This window comes from Leguminivora glycinivorella, chromosome 14 (assembly GCF_023078275.1).
Source record: "Leguminivora glycinivorella isolate SPB_JAAS2020 chromosome 14, LegGlyc_1.1, whole genome shotgun sequence".
NCBI lineage: Eukaryota > Metazoa > Arthropoda > Insecta > Lepidoptera > Tortricidae > Leguminivora > Leguminivora glycinivorella.
This window is the reverse complement of record NC_062984.1, coordinates 13,478,857-13,497,695: the sequence shown is the minus strand read 5'-3', so window position 1 is coordinate 13,497,695 and position 18,839 is coordinate 13,478,857. Positions and strand designations below refer to the sequence as shown.

The 18,839-nt window shown below is 40.0% G+C and overlaps 1 protein-coding gene across 7 annotated transcripts; it reads right to left on the bottom strand.

The window, feature by feature from the left end:
• Nucleotides 1–1,832: 1,832 nt before the first annotated feature.
• On the bottom strand, nucleotides 1,833–12,957 carry LOC125233521 (ubiquitin carboxyl-terminal hydrolase 7-like). 7 transcript variants are annotated; one of them, XM_048139566.1, is made up of 11 exons: nucleotides 12,890–12,957; nucleotides 12,699–12,811; nucleotides 11,660–11,979; nucleotides 10,894–11,084; nucleotides 9,509–9,768; nucleotides 8,667–8,841; nucleotides 7,416–7,608; nucleotides 6,860–7,013; nucleotides 6,576–6,709; nucleotides 2,247–2,353; nucleotides 1,833–2,167 (listed from the first exon to the last, which is right to left on the bottom strand). In XM_048139566.1, exons 2-11 carry the CDS (start codon nucleotides 12,798–12,800, stop codon nucleotides 2,028–2,030), a joined length of 1,776 nt encoding a protein of 591 aa, XP_047995523.1. In that variant the 5' UTR covers nucleotides 12,801–12,811; nucleotides 12,890–12,957; the 3' UTR covers nucleotides 1,833–2,027. The 7 variants fall into 7 exon arrangements, with proteins under 7 accessions (XP_047995523.1, XP_047995527.1, XP_047995526.1 ...); XM_048139570.1 differs by having other exon boundaries at nucleotides 1,833–2,060; nucleotides 2,257–2,353; XM_048139569.1 differs by having other exon boundaries at nucleotides 10,921–11,084.
• Nucleotides 12,958–18,839: the final 5,882 nt, after the last annotated feature.

Genomic DNA, 18,839 nt, shown 5'->3' with positions numbered 1-18,839 from the left:
GTACACTAGCTCTAACATATCTGACTAATAGTCTAGGTACTTTCCGGAACTTATATACGAAATATAATTTGATATTTACCATTCGCTTTTCGGTGATGGAAAACATCGTGAGGAAACCTGTGTAGGTACATCTGCGAAGAAATTCAAAGGTGTATGGGAAGCATTGAGCTAGCATGGGGACTATAGCCCGAACCCTTTCACTCGAGGGAGGCCTGGCCCCGTAGCCGAATGGCATTTCTCCGACGCCAAACGAAAGCGATACGCCGCTGGCTCTGTCGCGCCAATACGCAAGCGCGATAGAGATAGATATCTACTAGCGCTTCGTTTCGTGAGCGTTTCGTGAGCGATTGTGCCATTCGGCTAGCCACCCTGGGTCCAGCAGTGGGACGAACATCACTGAAAAAATAAAAATATACTTATACAGGTCACACTGATTTAAACTTTCACGATTTTTACACATATTTAAAAGTGCAAACGAGACTTAATCGCGTATTACTATGTTTTAAGCACCAACCTCCGACGTTTTAAGGACGGCATTGTCCCCGTGGTCTCGGAGCAGACTGGCTGAAGTTGACATCAACATCTTCTAGCTGTACGAGTTTTTCGAACTACCCCCACTTAATTGAGCTTCACAACCCTAAACTTCTTTCTACAGATCGTGGGTATTATAGTAGGAAAATAAAACTAACTGTGTTTAAAATAATGGCCCAAATACGTTTAGTGTAAATGTGTCGCTTAACTTCAAACTTGGGTAAATCCATTCTTTAAAGTTGACTATATAAAAATATAATATTGACTAGAAAGATTTAATCAACCTTATAGCATAATGGATTTCCCAAGTTTGAAGTTAAGCGACACTAATGTCATGGGGAAATTACATTTAGTGTATGATGAAAGAGAAAAGTGCCCTAAACGGTTACTGGTTACAACCCAAAATTACATACTTTATCTGCGACGTTTTCGCTATGCACTTACAAGTCTCAGTTAGAATGCAGTCCGTCTAAGGACTTTTATGCAAGAATCGCTTCAGTTCCCGACAAACGTGTGGTGTGAACAAATAGTCTGCTCATATTACAGGCGAATAGAAGATATTTAAATATCGTATAACGTTAGCAAATATGAAAGAGTATTAAAATGGGTTGAATAGGTCGCGTGGGAGGGACAGATGGCTTTCCCATCAAGGGTCCGCCGACATACGTGACAGGCATTGATATTTTGTGCCCATTCTGTACGCTTTCATGCGTATACCGTAGCATTAAGCATTAAGTATGCCAAACGACGCTTATGATTGTTTAGGATTCTGGGGTTGATCTATTGACAGATGGTATGTACCCACTAGAATATTACCAAAGTAGGCGTGAGTTGATTGAATGTAGGTGATTGACTTTTGAGTAGGTATGATAAAAAGTAGGGCACACCCCCTGGCAGTTTTATGATAAATGGCAGACGGACCTGGCCCCGTAGCCGAATGGCATTTCTCCGACGCCAAACGAAAGCGATACGCCGCTGTCTCTGTCGCGCCAATACGCAAGCGCGATAGAGATAGATATCTACTAGCGCTTCGTTTCGTGAGCGTTTCGTGAGCGATTGTGCCATTCGGCTAGCCACCCTGGTCCCGTAGCCGAATGGAATTTCTGCGACGCAAAACGAAATCGAAACGCCGCAGAAAGGTAGTCTGGCTTTGTCGCGCCAATACGCAAGAGCGATAGAGATAGATAGCTACGAAAGAGATATTATCGTGAGCGTTGTTGCATTCGGCTACGCGCACTGAAATGGTAAATAAGTATAGGGATATATTTATATTTAAATATATACTAAAAGGCTTTAACACATAATGGTGCAACAAATTTTATTACCAACAATACAAAAATAGTAACAACAGACACGGTAAATAATACGTACATTTATAATAACCTACATTCAAATTTTACAAGTTCAGTAGACTGCACAGTTTCAGCAAACATTCCAAGTATTGTAAACTTTTATAAAATATAGGTTCGCTACATTTAAAAAACTTGACGACTTCACTATCTGCCTTTATACTTTGAGCCAGCTAGGGCCTGCAAAGTGAAGAACTGTTTTAGTGCGTTGAAAATCCTCGCGTAGTACTTTGCTGAACTGACTGATGTGTCAGATTTGACTTTCCTGCATTTTACTTTTCTGCCGCCTGAAAGCGTAAAGCTTAATGCTTATCCGTTCGAAAAAAAATAAAAATAATGGATTGCAAGCGGTAAATCGATATTTACATGTTCTTACCATCTCGTATCGCATCTCGTCGTTGATTCGCTCGCACAGGTCGGCCGGAATGTCGGACTCGGAGACGTCCTGAAGCACGTATTTCAGCTGGGACGTCCTGAGGACAAAATAACACATTTACAGGCTGTTGAGTACTCGACATACGCACGGGAGACGCGCGGGCGGCGGGCGATCGTGACGTCATCGCGGCAGGCCCGCGAGCAGCGCGCGGCACACATTCACCTTTACCTACCTCACCGGCAACGATGAATACCGAATTTAATTTTATAACTGTTTGACCGGGATATTGAGATGTAATTAAGGCGGCGTATGTGGAGTATTCAACACAGGCCAATACTTACAACTGATATCTTTAAGACATATAAATCATGATATGCTTTTTCTATGTGGTTGCCCGTACTTGTGCTGGCGCGAGCAAGGCGGGCAATGTCAGGTTGACATAATTTTAGATGTCTTAAATATATCAGTATAAGGAAAAATTGGCCTGATAGATCATAATTATTATTCACGGTGACGACCACATTAATAGTACGAAATTACGAACTAGATTAGGGGTCTTCATGAATGAAAAAAATGATGTGTAATTTTATTCTTAGTTATTAGCGAAGAGACTCTGATCCCACACCCACAGTCAAACTGTGTAAACCGTTTTGTGGGACACGTGTTAAATGTACCTTTTTCTGATAATAAATGAAATAATGATTATTGATACAGTCAAATAGGTGAATTATTGATTTGTCTCTAACGGCCTGCATGACGGTTAGTGACAAATCATTTAAAGGTTGTTTTACGAAATATTATGAGGTAAGTAAGGTAAAATACCCCATAATGGACGGTGATGCCATTATGGACAAAAAAACACAAATCCTTAAAAATAAGTATCTAAAATAAGTTTCTAAAAATTGACGGCTATGTACCATAAACTAGAGTTGTAGAGCTGTTTAATTTTGAAGTTTCAATTAATTCGGTTATTTCTGAAGGATTTGGAGACAAGATAAATATCACCAGTTTACTGAAAAAAATATCAAGACGAATTCTTACTAATGTTGCTAAGAGAGATGAGTTCATGTATAAAATAATAAAAAAATAACGCACGGTATAATCTTGAATGCGTTTTACTTACTGCATTAAGCATGAGATAAGGTATAAAACATACTAGTTTGTTGCTCCAAAGATATAAAGAAATGACGTAATTTTGCAAGTGTCCATTACTGGACCCGAAAAACTGCCTACCTCCTATGATGGACAAGGAACAATTTACAAAACCAAAATTTACAAGAAACAATCCTATGTTAAAATAACCCAAACTAATTGTATTTATGGTGTATAAGATTGACTCATTGCGTATCAGTTGGCTTTAAAAGTAAAATTTTAAACTTATTTCACTGTCCATAATGGGGGATCCATTACTGGAGAACTGCCGTCCATAATTGGAGAAAAAACACCTAGTTTTAATTTGTTAACTATGAAGAAACCAATAGGAGTATCTATTCTGCAATACGCTTGAAATGTAGAAGAAGGATAGGACATTCAAGATTTAACACGCTTGGCGGTAGAATTTTTACATTTATCAGTGAAATATCAAAAACTGGCGAATTTTTTTCTTAAACTGTCCATGATTGGGTTCGTCACCTTAGAAGTCAAAAGGTATTTATGGAATGCGGTGTTTTAAAGAAGTTACCTTTCTTGAATATTTATATTATAGAAAATATAAATGAAATGTATCAAAGCATTAGTAAAACAGACAAGCTGTAATATCGTGTCAGTACTCGAAACGTTTTTGCCGTTCTGTTTTGAGCTCTGGATGCTGGACGCACGCAGGGCATTAGTTCAGTACACAGATCACTTTTCAGACAAAGCATGAACACAGGCATGAAATCCGTACTAATATTACAAATGGGAAAGTGTTTGTGTATGTTTGTTTGTCCGTTTTTCACGGCAAAACGAAGCGGCAAATTGGCATGATTTTGTAAGTGACCTGATTTTGTCAAGACTTATTTTTGTCTCTTTCTAACGCGAGCAAAGCCGCGGGCAAAAGCTAGTACACAATAATTACGATTATTTTACTACAATGTTCTGCCACCACGGTGTAGCTAACACGAAGCCATAGAATATTATCTACATTTTACGCTGTCAACAGTTTTTAGAGAATATGTCACAGGATTAATTTCTTAGGTAAAGTGAATACCTGGGTAGAGCCTTCCACGACCTGTCAAAAATTTCAAGATGGCGGACGAATATTTGAAATGTCATCGTGGGTATTTCAATACATTTAGTTTAAAATGTTGTTATTACTTCGCGAGTGTGATGATATACAGTGTGTATATCACGGACGGCTGAAGGATTATACCTTACCTTCGGAGTCGGGCTTCGAACAGCCTCTCGTTCGTAATACTTCACTTTCCGCCCTTAATACCCAATCACACCTCGGACACTGGCGATCAAATATATTGAAAGAGGCGCATTCCTGGCACACAGTCTTAGCTCGTGTAGGTGAACGCGTACTATGCTTGTATGAGTGAAATATGACAGGTCGACTGTTCGTGTTTTTGACAGGCGGTAACTGTGAGGTAACCGAGAGGGGGTGGGCGGCACTTTCAGCGGGGAGCGGAAGTGGCCATACTGTACGATAGTACTCTTTATTATACTGTGACCCAATGTACTATTAATAAAACGAGACAGCAACAGCGGTCAGTTTTACAGAGGCATTTATTGCGGTCTCTATGTGAGGCTAGTCTGTGGTTCAATCAGAACGGTCATCAATCATATCCGTTATCACGGTTATATACGATTGCCAATCGACGGGCGATTTTTACAACTAAATGGGAATATAATCGGATAGGCAGTGAGTGAGATTAGGCATTGTTTCAGAGTTTTAAATAATAGTAGATTACATAGTAAATACTAGGCCAGTAAAGTACGTAAGTGTCTCAGATTACATGTGATTATCGGCCGAGGTGGAACAGAGGTAATCTGACGCTTTCTTATTGACTGGCGTAGGTGTGTATACTATTTTTCTGTTCGACAGAGCAGCGGTAACTTGGCTCAGCACAGCGGCCTGAAATTTGACGCTTACCGGTACTAATGTGCCGACGGAAAGTTTCCAAAATTCTGAAATTTTCACATAGGAAAACTTCGAAAACTTTCTATACTTTGTATGGATAATTGTATGGATGGAAACTTTCCATCTCATACATTTTAATTCCCTTTAGTTTTTGTGAAAGTTTCGTGAATTTTTCATGAAATTTAAGATTTTTTTGGAAAGTTTCCGCAACTTGCACATCATTACTTTCCGGCCGGAAGATAAAAAAAATGTATATGTACAGTCGAGAGTCATAACATAGTTAACATACATACATTTCTTCATCTAAACTCGTTGCAGGTGACAAAATGTACACATATTTATGAACTCGACTGTACACAACTTACTATGTTCTCAAGATGGTGGATAATGGTATCCGAAAAATACCCACAGTCTACTAAACCCGGGTTTAAGCCACCTACGCGATAATGAATTCATAGTGTTTATAGTTAGTATTATTTATTTATTGGAACGCACCATGATGACCTGATCAATTAACCATATCACATGACTAACGCGCCTATCCTATCAAACCTTGTACCATACGAGTAATTAGTTATGGAAATGTACGAAGTTCTCAAATCTGTGATTGTTTTAACTTGAGTATCTAAACTGGTTATATGGCGCAGTTAGTAGGATCCGAACTTAACGCTCCTCTCATGCCCGACGGCTGCTTCAAGAGCGAGACAAAAAAGGAATCACGTTCTATATAAAGTACAAACATCTAAAATACATTACAATACTTTATATTAAAGTACGGGTGGCAACCCTAGTCTATGTCCCAGTCTATATAAATTAAGCAATGTTATAAAACCAGTGGTAAATATGAAGGCGGATGGATACAATGGTAGTGGAAAATCTAAGAAATGATGGATGGAATGTGTGCACAATGATATAAGAGTGAAAGGTATTAGTATGGAAATGACAGCTGATAAAGAAGAATGGAGGAAGATGATCTGATGCGCCGACTCCAAATAATGGGAAAAGGGCAAGGGAGTGATGATAATAATCCCAGTCAATATCCATACTAAGTAATATTGTAAATGGGAAAGTGTGTGTCTGTTTGTTTGTCCATCTTTCACGGCAAAACAGAGCGACGTGACAGAAACAGAAACAGAGTGATTTGAAGGGGGATGGAGGGTGACATATGCTACTTTTTGTCTCTTCCTAACGCGAGCAAAGCCGCAGGCAAAAGCTAGTAAGTCTATATGCTAAAGATACTCGTAGTATACTGAACTGTATGTAGATGAGCATGTATGCACTGGTGGCGCGGCGCGCTAGATGCGGTGCGTCCTCTTTGCCTCCAAAGTTGTACTCGATGGCCTCCCGCTTGGTACAACGAGAGACCACGTCATCGTCGAACTTGCACCACTGAAAAACAAAATCAAATAAACATTTTGCGTAGAGTCTGTAAAGAGAAGGGTCGTGTAATATGTGGGATCCAATATATTCTATAACTCTTTTATGACTGGGTCTAGCGTGGCTCTCAACTACCACTACAGATAAAATTACAAGGCGTACCTTGCCGTCTCCCTTAGGGTTGATGAAGACGACGTAGTGCCCGCCGTGGTTGTCTCCAGAGTGCACGAGCACGGCGTGCAGCGTGTAGTGCGCCGGTGACGGCGGAGTCTCTTGCAGGTACGGGTCCAAGTTGATCTCCTCGTAGAAATCGAACCTGTGAACATTGTTCATGTCTTCCAAAGGTAAACCCGCTGAATGCTTTACGTCACAAATGCCGTGAATTGTGTCTTACTTGAAAGTATTAAATTTACTTGCTATGCCATAGGATTGAAAATAGTTCGTGGCACTATCGGAAATAAGTTAAGACGTCTTTTTGTGCTAACTTTGGCTGTATTTTTTTTTATACCACGTCGGTGGCAAACAGGTATACGGTCCGCATCGCCGTAACCTATGGACGCCTGCAACTCAAGGGGTGTCACATGCGCGTTGCCGAAGAACGTTGAAGAACCCCATACTGTAGTTCATCGGGAATACCTTAGCACTTAGCAGGGAGCTCATTCCACAGCCGGAGCGTCCGCGGGAGGAAATTCACGATTGCTCGGCAAACACGTATTACCTATCATTAAACTTGACAGAAGCGTCCGTGAGCGGGTCGTACTGGAACCGCATGAGGTGCAGGTGCAGCACGGGCGGGAACACGTCGAAACGCACGCCCTTCTCCGCCTCCTGCAGCCCGTGCTCACCCGCGTCGTATTTATTGTCGCCATCCAGCAGTTCCGTGCTGATGTAGTCTTTGAACGACTCGTAGACTAAAAAAAAGTCAAGTACGTAAACACATTTCCGTTCAATGTGTAATAAATTGCAGTTGGCCGCAGCGCAGCTAACATCTTTGCTTGCGAAGGGTGCAAATATATCTCATTAGCCGCCTTTATACAGACGCTCTATCGCGCGTGATACAGCAAGCGCGTGTGAAAGAATGCGCGTGTAAAGCCGTCGGGAGGAGAAAGGAAAGACCGCGCGATTGCGTGCGCTGGAGCGGGCGCGCAATCGCGAGGTTGAGGTCTTTACACGTACGTTCATTCGCGCGCGCAACATGGCGGACATACGCTCGTGGACTAAAGAATTAGTGGTTTAATTGCTGCTCTATACAAATCTATACTATTAATTACAATAAACAATAATAACGCGGACTATCGCGCACGCTATTTCCGTTCACAAAAACTTTGACACGCAAGCACGCGCGAAAGAACGTGAACCTTAAAAACTAACAACACACAATCGCGCGCGCAGGCTTAACCGCGCGCTGTCCGTACGCTCCGCGCGCGATAGAGCGACTGTGTAAAGGCGGCTATTTGCCACAAGAGCGAGCGTGACACATATTTTTGCGGCCTTCGAAAAGTAACATATTATTGCAGGTGACGGTACGTAATTGTTTTTATACAAGTATCTCTCTACGCCTAAACGATAGGGGATCGAATGTAGACGATAGTGGCGGAAAAGTAGTTTACCCAGGGTGTTGACAAAGACAACAGTCGGTAAGCAATGTTTGCCTTTGGCCGGACTTGAAAACTTTTAACAAACACGGCAAACACTCACTTGACTAAGCAGAAACTAAACTGTTAAGCTAGTCCGTAATAATCGCCTCTTAGAATAAAATATATACATTAGTATTTAACACGATACACACACATACTAGACACATAGCTTGACCATAATTTCACATTAGAAAAATAAATCATTACTTTCATTTTAATTTACGGCATAAATTTAATTTACTCGAAGGAAACTAAAAACTTTGAACGTTCTTGACTTCAAGTAGTTAAAATTTCTAAACTTTCCTCAAGATATTGCATTTTAGAAAACTTACTGTTGCTCTTCCCCTTAACACAAAGTTGAATGTCGTAGAAACTTTCGACGCGCGTGCTCGTGCAGTTGACGTTTTTGCATTTGATAAAAGACGTCATTTTCCCTTCAAATAATTTCGGTACGGTTCCCTCAACTACTGTCGTTTTCATCTTATTTTCTAACTTATCTAGTAATACCTGAAATTTTAAACGGTTTTAAGATTAAGTCCAATTTGTCACCATTCTTCTACTTTAAGGATCCATACTAATATTATAAATGGGAAAGTGTGTTTGTCTGTTTGTTTGTCCATCTTTCACGGCAAAACGGAACGACGAATTGACGTGATTTTTTAAGCGTAGATAGTTGAAGGGATGGAGAGTGACATAGGCTACTTTTTGTCTCTTTCTAACCCCCCTACTTTGCTAAAATGAGGGGTGGAAGTTTGTATGGAGCATTCCGCAATTTTCGAATTGAACGTGAGACGAAGCCGCTGGCAATAGCTAAATAAAATCGGTCAGAGTAGTGTATAAATACATGTTTCTTGTACAAACACTTGGAAACTATACGTAGGCTGGCTAGCTAGAGATCCTAAAAAGAAAGGCTAAAATGTCGCAACTACTCTTACATAATTTACAGCATAAAACTGCAATCCATACTAATATTATAAAAGGGAAAGTGTGTCTGTTTGTTTGTTTGTCCGTCCTTCACGGCAAAACGGAGCGACGAATTGACGTGATTTTTTAAGTGGATATAGTTGAAGGGATAGAGAGTGAGAGTGACATAGGCTACGTTTTGTCTCTTTCTAACGCGAGCGAAGCCGTGGGCAAAAGCTAGTATTTTATAAACCAGAAGGATATATAATACCCGAAGAAATTCTTGGACATCATGTTGCATAAATGAATCCAGCGTTTCCCAACCGAAACTCTTGGTTAGTTTTTTAGTCGCAACAGGTTTATCAGAGAACTGCAGGTCGTAGAACACCCGTTGGAGAGCGAATGCCACGGAACAGGAACTGTCATCTCCCGTCGTCGGGATCTTGTACACGGCCTTGCGAAGGACGTTCGTGAAGAAAAGGGTTTGTAATAATGAATTCATGTAACAGGTCGCGCCTTGGTTTTTCAATCCTGGAAAATAATACGTTTCCGATAGAAGGTAAGTATGTTTTACGATTTTTCGCCAATCGTAAATATAATTTTTATGAAAAACATTTCTTTAAACTGCGGTTGGGTATTTAGTAGACAAGCGTGCGTAGCCGAATGCACAATCGCTCACGAAACGAAACGCTCGTAGATATCTATCTCTATCGCTCTTGCGTATTGGCGCGACAGACTACCTTTCGCGGCGTTTCGTTTTCGTTTCGCGTCGCAGAAATGCCATGCGGCTACGGGGCCAGGGTGGCTAGCCGAATGGCACAATCGCTCACGAAACGCTCACGAAACGAAGCGCTAGTAGATATCTATCTCTATCGCGCTTGCGTATCGGCGCGACAGAGCCAGCGGCGTATCGCTTTCGTTTGGCGTCGGAGAAATGCCATTCGACTACGGGGCCTGGGTACGTAGCCGAATGGCACAAACGCTCACGAAACGCTGACGAAACGAAAAGCTCGTAGATATATATCTCTATCGCTCTCGCGTTTTGTGCGACAGAGCCAGACTACCTTTCGCGGCGTTTCGTTTTCGTTTCGCGTAACAGAAATGCCATTCGCCTACAACACCAGGTACGCCTCATTTTCCTCAGATACTAGGCAAATTGGAAACTTGGAAAATAACCCGTTGAATGTTTTACGGAAATGCATATATCGGCATTTTTTATGGGTAGTATACTTTACAAGCCCAAGCATTAAAACCTGTGCAATGTGCATTCCTTAAGACGCTGGTGCCACCGCGAGCTAGTAAACTAAGTATGAGCTATCGGCTATAAAAACGAAGAAAAGCTAATCACTGCCGCATAAATAAAAGAGACACGGCGATGTTTATAGTTCCTAGCCTAACGGTGAGCTATCAATATCGCCGTGTCTCTTATTTGCACGGGAGTGCTTATATTTTGTTCGTTTTTATAGCCGATAGCTCAAAGCTTACTAGCTCGCCGTGGGACCAGTGCCTAAGGCATACCGCACTTTGCACATGAGATAGGAATTTATTTAAAGCAAAATTATTATACCTAAATCCCACATAGGACTGAATATTTAGGTAAGTTCGATCGGCGGTTACCATGACCCCAATGATGGAGAAAATTACCATAATATTTACCTACATATCCGGCGTGTAGTTTCTTACCAATGTAGCCGGTATGTTTTTTGGAATCCCATGACACGCCGTGAGGGGCTTCCGCGATCACGTGAGCTTCTATTGTGATGGAGTCGTCTTTTACGAAGCCGTTGTCCGGATTCATTAATTCTTTCCATGAAACGAAGTGTCCAAAGCCCCAGTCATCTTCTTTGCTGTAAATGTTAATAGAGTCAGGCTAAGATAAGTTTCCAACGATTTTGTAACGTCAAAATCACTCAGCCCTAGAAGAGGCATCTGACCTTAAGTATCCGTACTGGGTGGCTAGCCGAATGGCACAATCGCTCACGAAACGCTCACGAAACGAAGCGCTAGTAGATATCTATCTCTATCGCGCTTGCGTATTGGCGCGACAGAGCCAGCGGCGTATCGCTTTCGTTTGGCGTCGGAGAAATGCCATTCGGCTACGGGGCCTGATATAATATTATAAATGGGAAAGTGTGGGTGTCTGTTTGTTTGTCCGTCTTTGACGGCAAAACGAAGCGACGAATTGATGTGATGTTTTTTTATGTGGAGATATTTAGTTGCAGGGATGGAGAGTGAGTAGGCTAATTTTTGTTTCTTTCTGACCCCCCCCCCCCACTTCCCGAAAGCGGAAAGGTCGTTTGTATTCCGCCATTTTCGAATTTAACGCGAGCGCAACTGCGGGCAAAAGCTAGTAAGTATACGAAAGCTTGCAGATTATTTAAAACATCGATGTATTTTTCAATAATTAAATCACTAATCTCACCAGTGATACATGTGATGCAGCTTTCTACATAAGTGTTCCTTATCAGGCTTGTAAGTAAGCAGCTTCAGTTCTCCGAGACCATAACACGACCAGCCTGGCGAGTCACTCTCTCCGTTACACTGAAGAAACACTCCCAGTGCCTTCTGTTGCTGTCGATCCGGGGTCGTGGTGAGACGCACCATAGCCAGGATCTTCCATGGCAGACACCGCACGAAGCATGGCGGGGACAGTACTTGTTCTTTGAGCTGACTGATGTTGGTTATGGTGTAGCGAAATGTGGCTTCTGACCTGGCTACGTCTTCGTCTTCTACAGTTATTTTCTGTGAAATATTGAGAAATACACTACGTAGTTACATGTTCATCCAATTTTTATTAATTAATTTGCGAAAGTAAATGTGTCCTAGGTGATGTACCTATTTTTAAAGAATCTGCTGGCGCCGCGTGTTTGTTTTGTGATAGGATTTTTTTATGTGACAGTCTGCAAAAGAGCGGACGAGCTACCTAATAAGTAGTTTGTAGTGCCATTTAGTTTATTGGATAAGAATGACCTTACCATTCTGTCTTTGACTTATGCCATTTACAAAAACATTTTCTATCTTGCAGGGATGTGCTAGGCGCGACAGTATTTCGCCGTGACCACAGTATAATAAAGAGTACTACTCGTACAGTATGGCCACTCCCGTTTCCCGCTGAAAGCGCCGCCCACCCCCTCTCGGTTACCAGCCACAGTTACCGCCTGTCAAAAACGCGAACAGTCAACCTGTCATATCTCACTCATACAAGCATGGTACGCGTAATGTACGCGTTCACCTACACGAGGTTAGAATGTGTGCTAGGAACGCGCCTTTTTCATACATTTGATCGCCAGTGTCGGAGATGTGCCGTGACCTAGATCTCATATATTTTTCTAATTGTATTAAGGACGGGTAGTCAGTCTAGCGGCGACATACGATCATGTGCTATCGAAACGTTATCGACAACTTCAATGTCTCTCCGGCCCATACTTATGGCCCAGTAACTTAAAGAAAAAAGCTAATACCATGTTGGCCTCTAGGTCCGTTTCCAGCTCCTGTACCTGCTCGACTGGAGCGGTGGCTAGTGCTTCGGCCGCAGCATTCTCCGCACTGCCTGTCCCAATCATCTCAGGCACTACTACAAACAACTCATCAATTTTACCAACTATACAAATATTATCTCAATTAAAACAAAAGGTATTGTATATCAAGCTACCTTATTTTAAACGGTAAAACATGTTTGTGTTATCAAAATATAAATACAAATTTTGTGATTTTTTATCTGATGACAAATGTCACCATATGAAAGTTACGTCAAGTAAACTGTTCCGCGTTTAAACCAGTAAAAAATACAAAGCATAGCAAAACCTTCATGCAAAGGGTTTATAATTTAGAGTAGTAATCGAACCTCATCTTTGGTCATTTGAGGTTGATTTGAGGAGATATACCTAAGCTATCTGTGGTGGTTTCGATAAAAGTTCATGAATGACACACAAGAATATTATATACCATGGATATTGCGTGCCGAACATTACGTTGAAGCCAGAAAATTTGACCTTGAATTACGTCACGCCGGTCTTGCATCTCTTTCTTTAGGGTGTCCATGATTAAGCATACATTAGGGATATCCCGCGGAATTTGACGTATTACGTTTATACGACTGATTAATTTTGTAACTTATTAAATTCAAATCCGATCAATCGTTTTATCACGAAAGTGAACATCCATCCTCACAAACTCAAAAAGTAAGGTACATTAGGGCAATTCCGAAAGTCGTCTAATTAGGAAAGTCGCATAGAAATCACCATTATTTCCGTCATATCAAGATTCCCCTTTCGGAATTATCTGAACATTTCTGTCATTCGGAATTACTCTAATGCACCTTACTAATTTGTCAACCGCCAATAAGGTCCATTTCTATACCACTCTGCAGTTACTTTGCCTTACGCCACAAAATACGGCACAGTTTTTACCAGTGGTAAACTACTGGGATTTTTTTTTCAGAACCGTTCCAGAATAAGAGCGTGGTGAGTGTTGCAACACGAGGCTTAAAATATAACTTTTCTTTTACTGACACCTGTATTTATTAAAAAATGTTTCAGTCACTTTAAACTATCACAATAATATTTTGGTAGTAACTACTGGGACCCCCGGTGTGGTAATTAACAATGTGGGGAAAATCCCAGTAGTTAGGACAGGTAAAAACTTGGTGGTAACTAGTGGGAATAGCCACAAAAATATAAGGGAAGTATTTGTCAATGGGGAAATAATGAAATACTAGGACGTTTTAAAACAGTATCTTTATTTTTAAGCGCCGCCCCAAATCTCAAGGAAGGTGGTTCTCAATTCGTACGTATTTCAATTCTCTTCGCATGTATATATATATATATATATATATATATATATGTATCTCAATTTAATGTTTATGCCACGATATCTCCGTCGTTACTGGACCGATTTTTAAAATTTCTTTCTGTGTCATAATCTTCAGGCTTAAAGTGCAAATCTGCAAATTGTCGAACGCTCTGAAACATTTCCTTTTATCGGTACAATCGACAGCCAACGCTGCCTCCTTCCTTCATCTTTTGGAACACTGAAAAGTTTAATATTATTCATGTTAATTGTAAAGACATAAACAATAAAGTTGGTATTATTATACTGTGATATGAACTATGAACATAGAAACCGTACCAAGTTGATAGATTTAGCTCCATTTAATAAGAGTAAATACCATGCAAGAAAAAAGATTGGTCACCCTAGTCGTAAAACCACACATAGCATTATTTTTCTTTAAAGGTCATATTTATCGTTCTAAACCTATTCGTGGGAATTTTGATATAATTTGAGACAATGAAAACAATATAATGATAAGAACTAACCAAGATTACAAGCAAAATAGCAGAAAATTTATTGCCAGCGAGGTTTATGAACATTTTGGTAAAATAAGTAAGTACTTATTTTACCAAAATGTTCATAAACCTCGCTGGCCGAAATCCGACGTAAAATTTCACAAGTAAGTACTTGTGAAATTTTACGTCGGATTTCGGTTTCCATTTACTTCCACAATGGTTCACTATGCAATACATAGCGCAGAACTTAAGTAAATCGTCGAAAAACGTTTATTTCGCAAAATAAATATCTGAATCGGTGAATGACTTTTGACAATTCTGACATATCGGGCATATTTTTTTATTATTAGTGTTCCCATAGTACGCAGGAGGTAAATACCGGAGAAATAAGGTTTTTGATTGAGTTTTTTTTCGTATAATACAAAGAAAAGTAAGTCAATTTGATTGAAGAATGTTTTATACGTTTTTTTTAGTAACTAATCTGGCAATACATCACAGTGTCGGAAAGAGATAGAACATAGGAGTAAAGGTGAATGAACCTGGCTTCAACTCATTGGTCGGCACGCAAAATCCATGGTATATAATATTCTTGAATGACACATTATATTTATGGCATAAGTTTTTGGTTTTTGTAAACAGCATTAAATGTTAAGAAATAATGAAAAAAAAACCTGTTATTCAATAGCGGGATGTATTTATACAGCAAGTGCAAGACTGCATCGTCGGCAATATCTGTATTGCAGTTTATAGACTTCATTTATAACATCATAGGGTATAATATGTGCAAATACTGCATTGGTTTAAAAAAGGTATCAAAATTTCTACCTTTTCTTATAAAGTTCACGATTATCACTACCTAACTGTGAGACTGTGGTGTACCAGTGCCTACCTATAAGTTATACGTTCTTTTAGATAATATCAAAAAGTGTTATTATACCAATTTTAAATGATGATGAACACATGATGAACATTACTTGAGTAGATCAGCGACTACAGCTCGCAATTAGCTGAGAATCTTATTGAAATGTAAATTACTTTAATAAGTCTATTTTCAAAAACGTATGTTCTTCTTAGTTGCTGTGTTTACTTAGTCAATCTGTTGTTGCCTGTACTGGTACCGTAGCCGAATGGCATTTCTGCGACGTGAAACGAAAAAGAAACGCCGGGAAAGGTAGTCTGGCACTGTCGCGCCAATACGCAAGAACGATAGAGATAGATATCTACGAGCGTTTCGTTTCGTGAGCGTTTGTGCCATTCGGCTACGCACACTGAGGTGTGCAAAAAAGAGTATTTGTATTTGTATTTTTGTTTACATATCAAACATATTTATAAATCTACAATCGATGTTAATTAACGGTCTATGTATAACATTTAATTACAGGGATATCCGCGTCAATCCGTCAATCTCTGAATAATGGCGGCTGAAGATTTAATTAAATCTCTCAGCGCAGCCCAGCGCCAGTTATGAGGCAAGGATGTCAGCCCAGTGTACGTAAGTACGTGCATCACTGGCTTAGTTATTTCAGCTCATCCGGTTTGTTTTGAGTATTTATAATATTAGGATTTTATATAACCCGTGTGGTGACGGGTTAAGAGTTTCACCACCCCTTTTCTCTCGTGGGTATAATATATCGTATCGTGGGTTAGAAGTAAGATATGGTTTCAATTGAGATGTGCGCGATGGGCTAACAAATTGTCACTTCAATATCACATTTTCGTTTATACAGACGTGAGTTTATGTATATATACATATACTATACATTTGTGACATCAAATTATAATTTAATTTTATCTGAATTGCAGAACTTATCCATACTAATATTATAAATGGGAAAGTGTGTGTGTTTGTTTGTTTGTCCGTCTTTCACGGCAAAACGGAGCGACGAATTGACGTGATTTTTTAAGTGGAGATAGTTGAAGGGATGGAGAGTGACATAGGCTACTTTTTGTCTCTTTCTAACGCGAGCGATGCCGCGAGCAAAAACTAGTCAGTTTCTTCAGACAGTTTCTTTTCTGTAGTTAAACCTTCTTAGAAAGTTCAAAATTAATTCACCACCAAGTATAGTTACGTTGGCGGTAAAACTAAGCCCGGAGGCGTTTATTTACTCTAAAAATATTTGTTGTTGCAAGACTAAAAGGAATATTATGTTTGTATAAGAAAGTGTAGCAGGACCAGTCATAGACAGTAGAAACCCCTAGATGACCGGTATGTGACTTCATCATGGTACCACTTTTCCGTTACGACGATATATGATGGCTAGCCAACTGGTCACCAAACATTCATAAAATTTTCATAAAAATATTGAGTTGTCGGAGAGAAAAAGCGGTACTACGGTACTGGTCGAAAATCGAGTAAAGTAGCTATATAGCTGAAGAGACACCTTCAGTATATGGTATGCTTGAATGTAAACGTGCAAGCGCTGTCGCGTGATAAAGCGTATCACGTCAGTCCGTCCTTTTCGCACTACAGTAAGTGCGATATGGATGCACCGACGCGTAATAGCGTTGTTTACTTAGATCCTGCTTAAAACCTTCCGTGTATATTCTTTTCTGTATCTTTGGGTCCAGCGAATAATCACACGATTTGGGAAAGCCGAGGGATCCAATCACCCATTAGAGTCGGGGGATTAAGTCCATTAACCTTAATGGAAACATCCAATACGAATCATTGCCGGTAAATAATTGGCATACGATTATATGGAGAAGTAAATAAGGAGCTTCATTTCTTTTGTGGGATTCATTTCATATGTTAAAAAGCTTTCTTTGGTATTCATTATTATTATATTTTTATTTATCGGCACATGGTCGCGAACGTCGCGGTGTAACGCCTGCCTGCTCCATTAGGTTTTTAGCGGGGCACTAATATTGGAATATTGGTATTGTTTTAACCCTTCTAGTGCCGAGTGGCCTTTAATCTACATCTATAAGTTTACGACGATAATAAAAATATATCTGGGCCAATATAAATGGACTGCAAGTCTATTGGCTCTACTAAAGTAGTACAGTACGTGTTTTAAATCGACACGAGTTCGAATTTCCTTTTCGCACGTGTATCGTACGACGTTTTTCAGTCCAGATGAGCCTCGGAAGTTTCGACCTGGCATATAATTAAGCACTTCTCGCACTAGTGCGTCAAAAAAACTCCATCTGTACTGAAAAATATTTATATGGGAACTGCAAGTCGCCTGCAACCCAACTGTTGCGTCGGCGTTGCAATCCCTCCGTGGCGGCGCTTAGGTATATTTTATGTTATTCATGATGCCATTTTAAAAGGCAAAAGCACTGCCGCTGAACTTATTTACATTCATGTGAACTTCTAAATCCTGATAAAACATTTTTCAACAAACAGTATTTCCTCTAACAAAATCATTTCCATCGTAATTACCGTCCAAACATCGCAATACCTAATGGCCTGTGATAAATGGACCCGAGTACGGAAAATTGCCTCCATTTCTTCGCCCGACGTCTGCCGAGCAAAAAAATGTACCATCGGATTCCAATCAGACTCACTCATTTATTGCAATTGGCTGATGGAAGATTCCAGAAATGCGGACGATTTCACGACATGCCATTTTGAACATCGACCACCGCTCTGCGATTACGGATATCGTTTTATTTTATTTCGCGTTACGATTGTCCCGTCCCGTTCTTTTACTTTTGGCGATGTGTTTTTCAGAAAAAAAATGCGGTATTGTGTTAAATGGAGAAATGTGTTGATAATCAAATGACGTTCACGTTATAAAGTAACGTATTCTAAATTAAACGACAAAATCTCATATTTGAGGCTCAGATCATCATGAATATCATGATTGTAAATTACTTAGGGATTAGTAAGTGCTATAGTAGAGAACAAAACGGTGTTGGTAATTCATGATGATGATGATGTGATCCTGTTATCCATATTTAGAGACCTAGACTAGTGATGTGCAAGTTGCGGAAACTTTCCAAAAAAATCTTAAATTTCTTGAAAAATTCACGAAACTTTCACGAAAAATAAAGGGAATTTAAATTTATGAAATGGAAAGTTTACATCTATACAATTGTCCATACAAAGTATGGGAAGTTTCCGAAGTTTTCCTATGTGAAAATTTCAGAATTTCGGAAACTTTCCGTCGGCACATCTGTAACCTAGACCAAGAACAATCTTTTGGACAAACATGCTTCATCCTTAGACTGCATGGGCACTTTCCATCAGGTGAGACTGTAGTCAAAACCTGTTTCCAATAAAAAAGGGCTCTGCTGTTACGCATACCCCCGTTGATTTCGAGGGTTATGTGGGACTCCCATCTCCCATACCCCTGATACATTTCATACGCA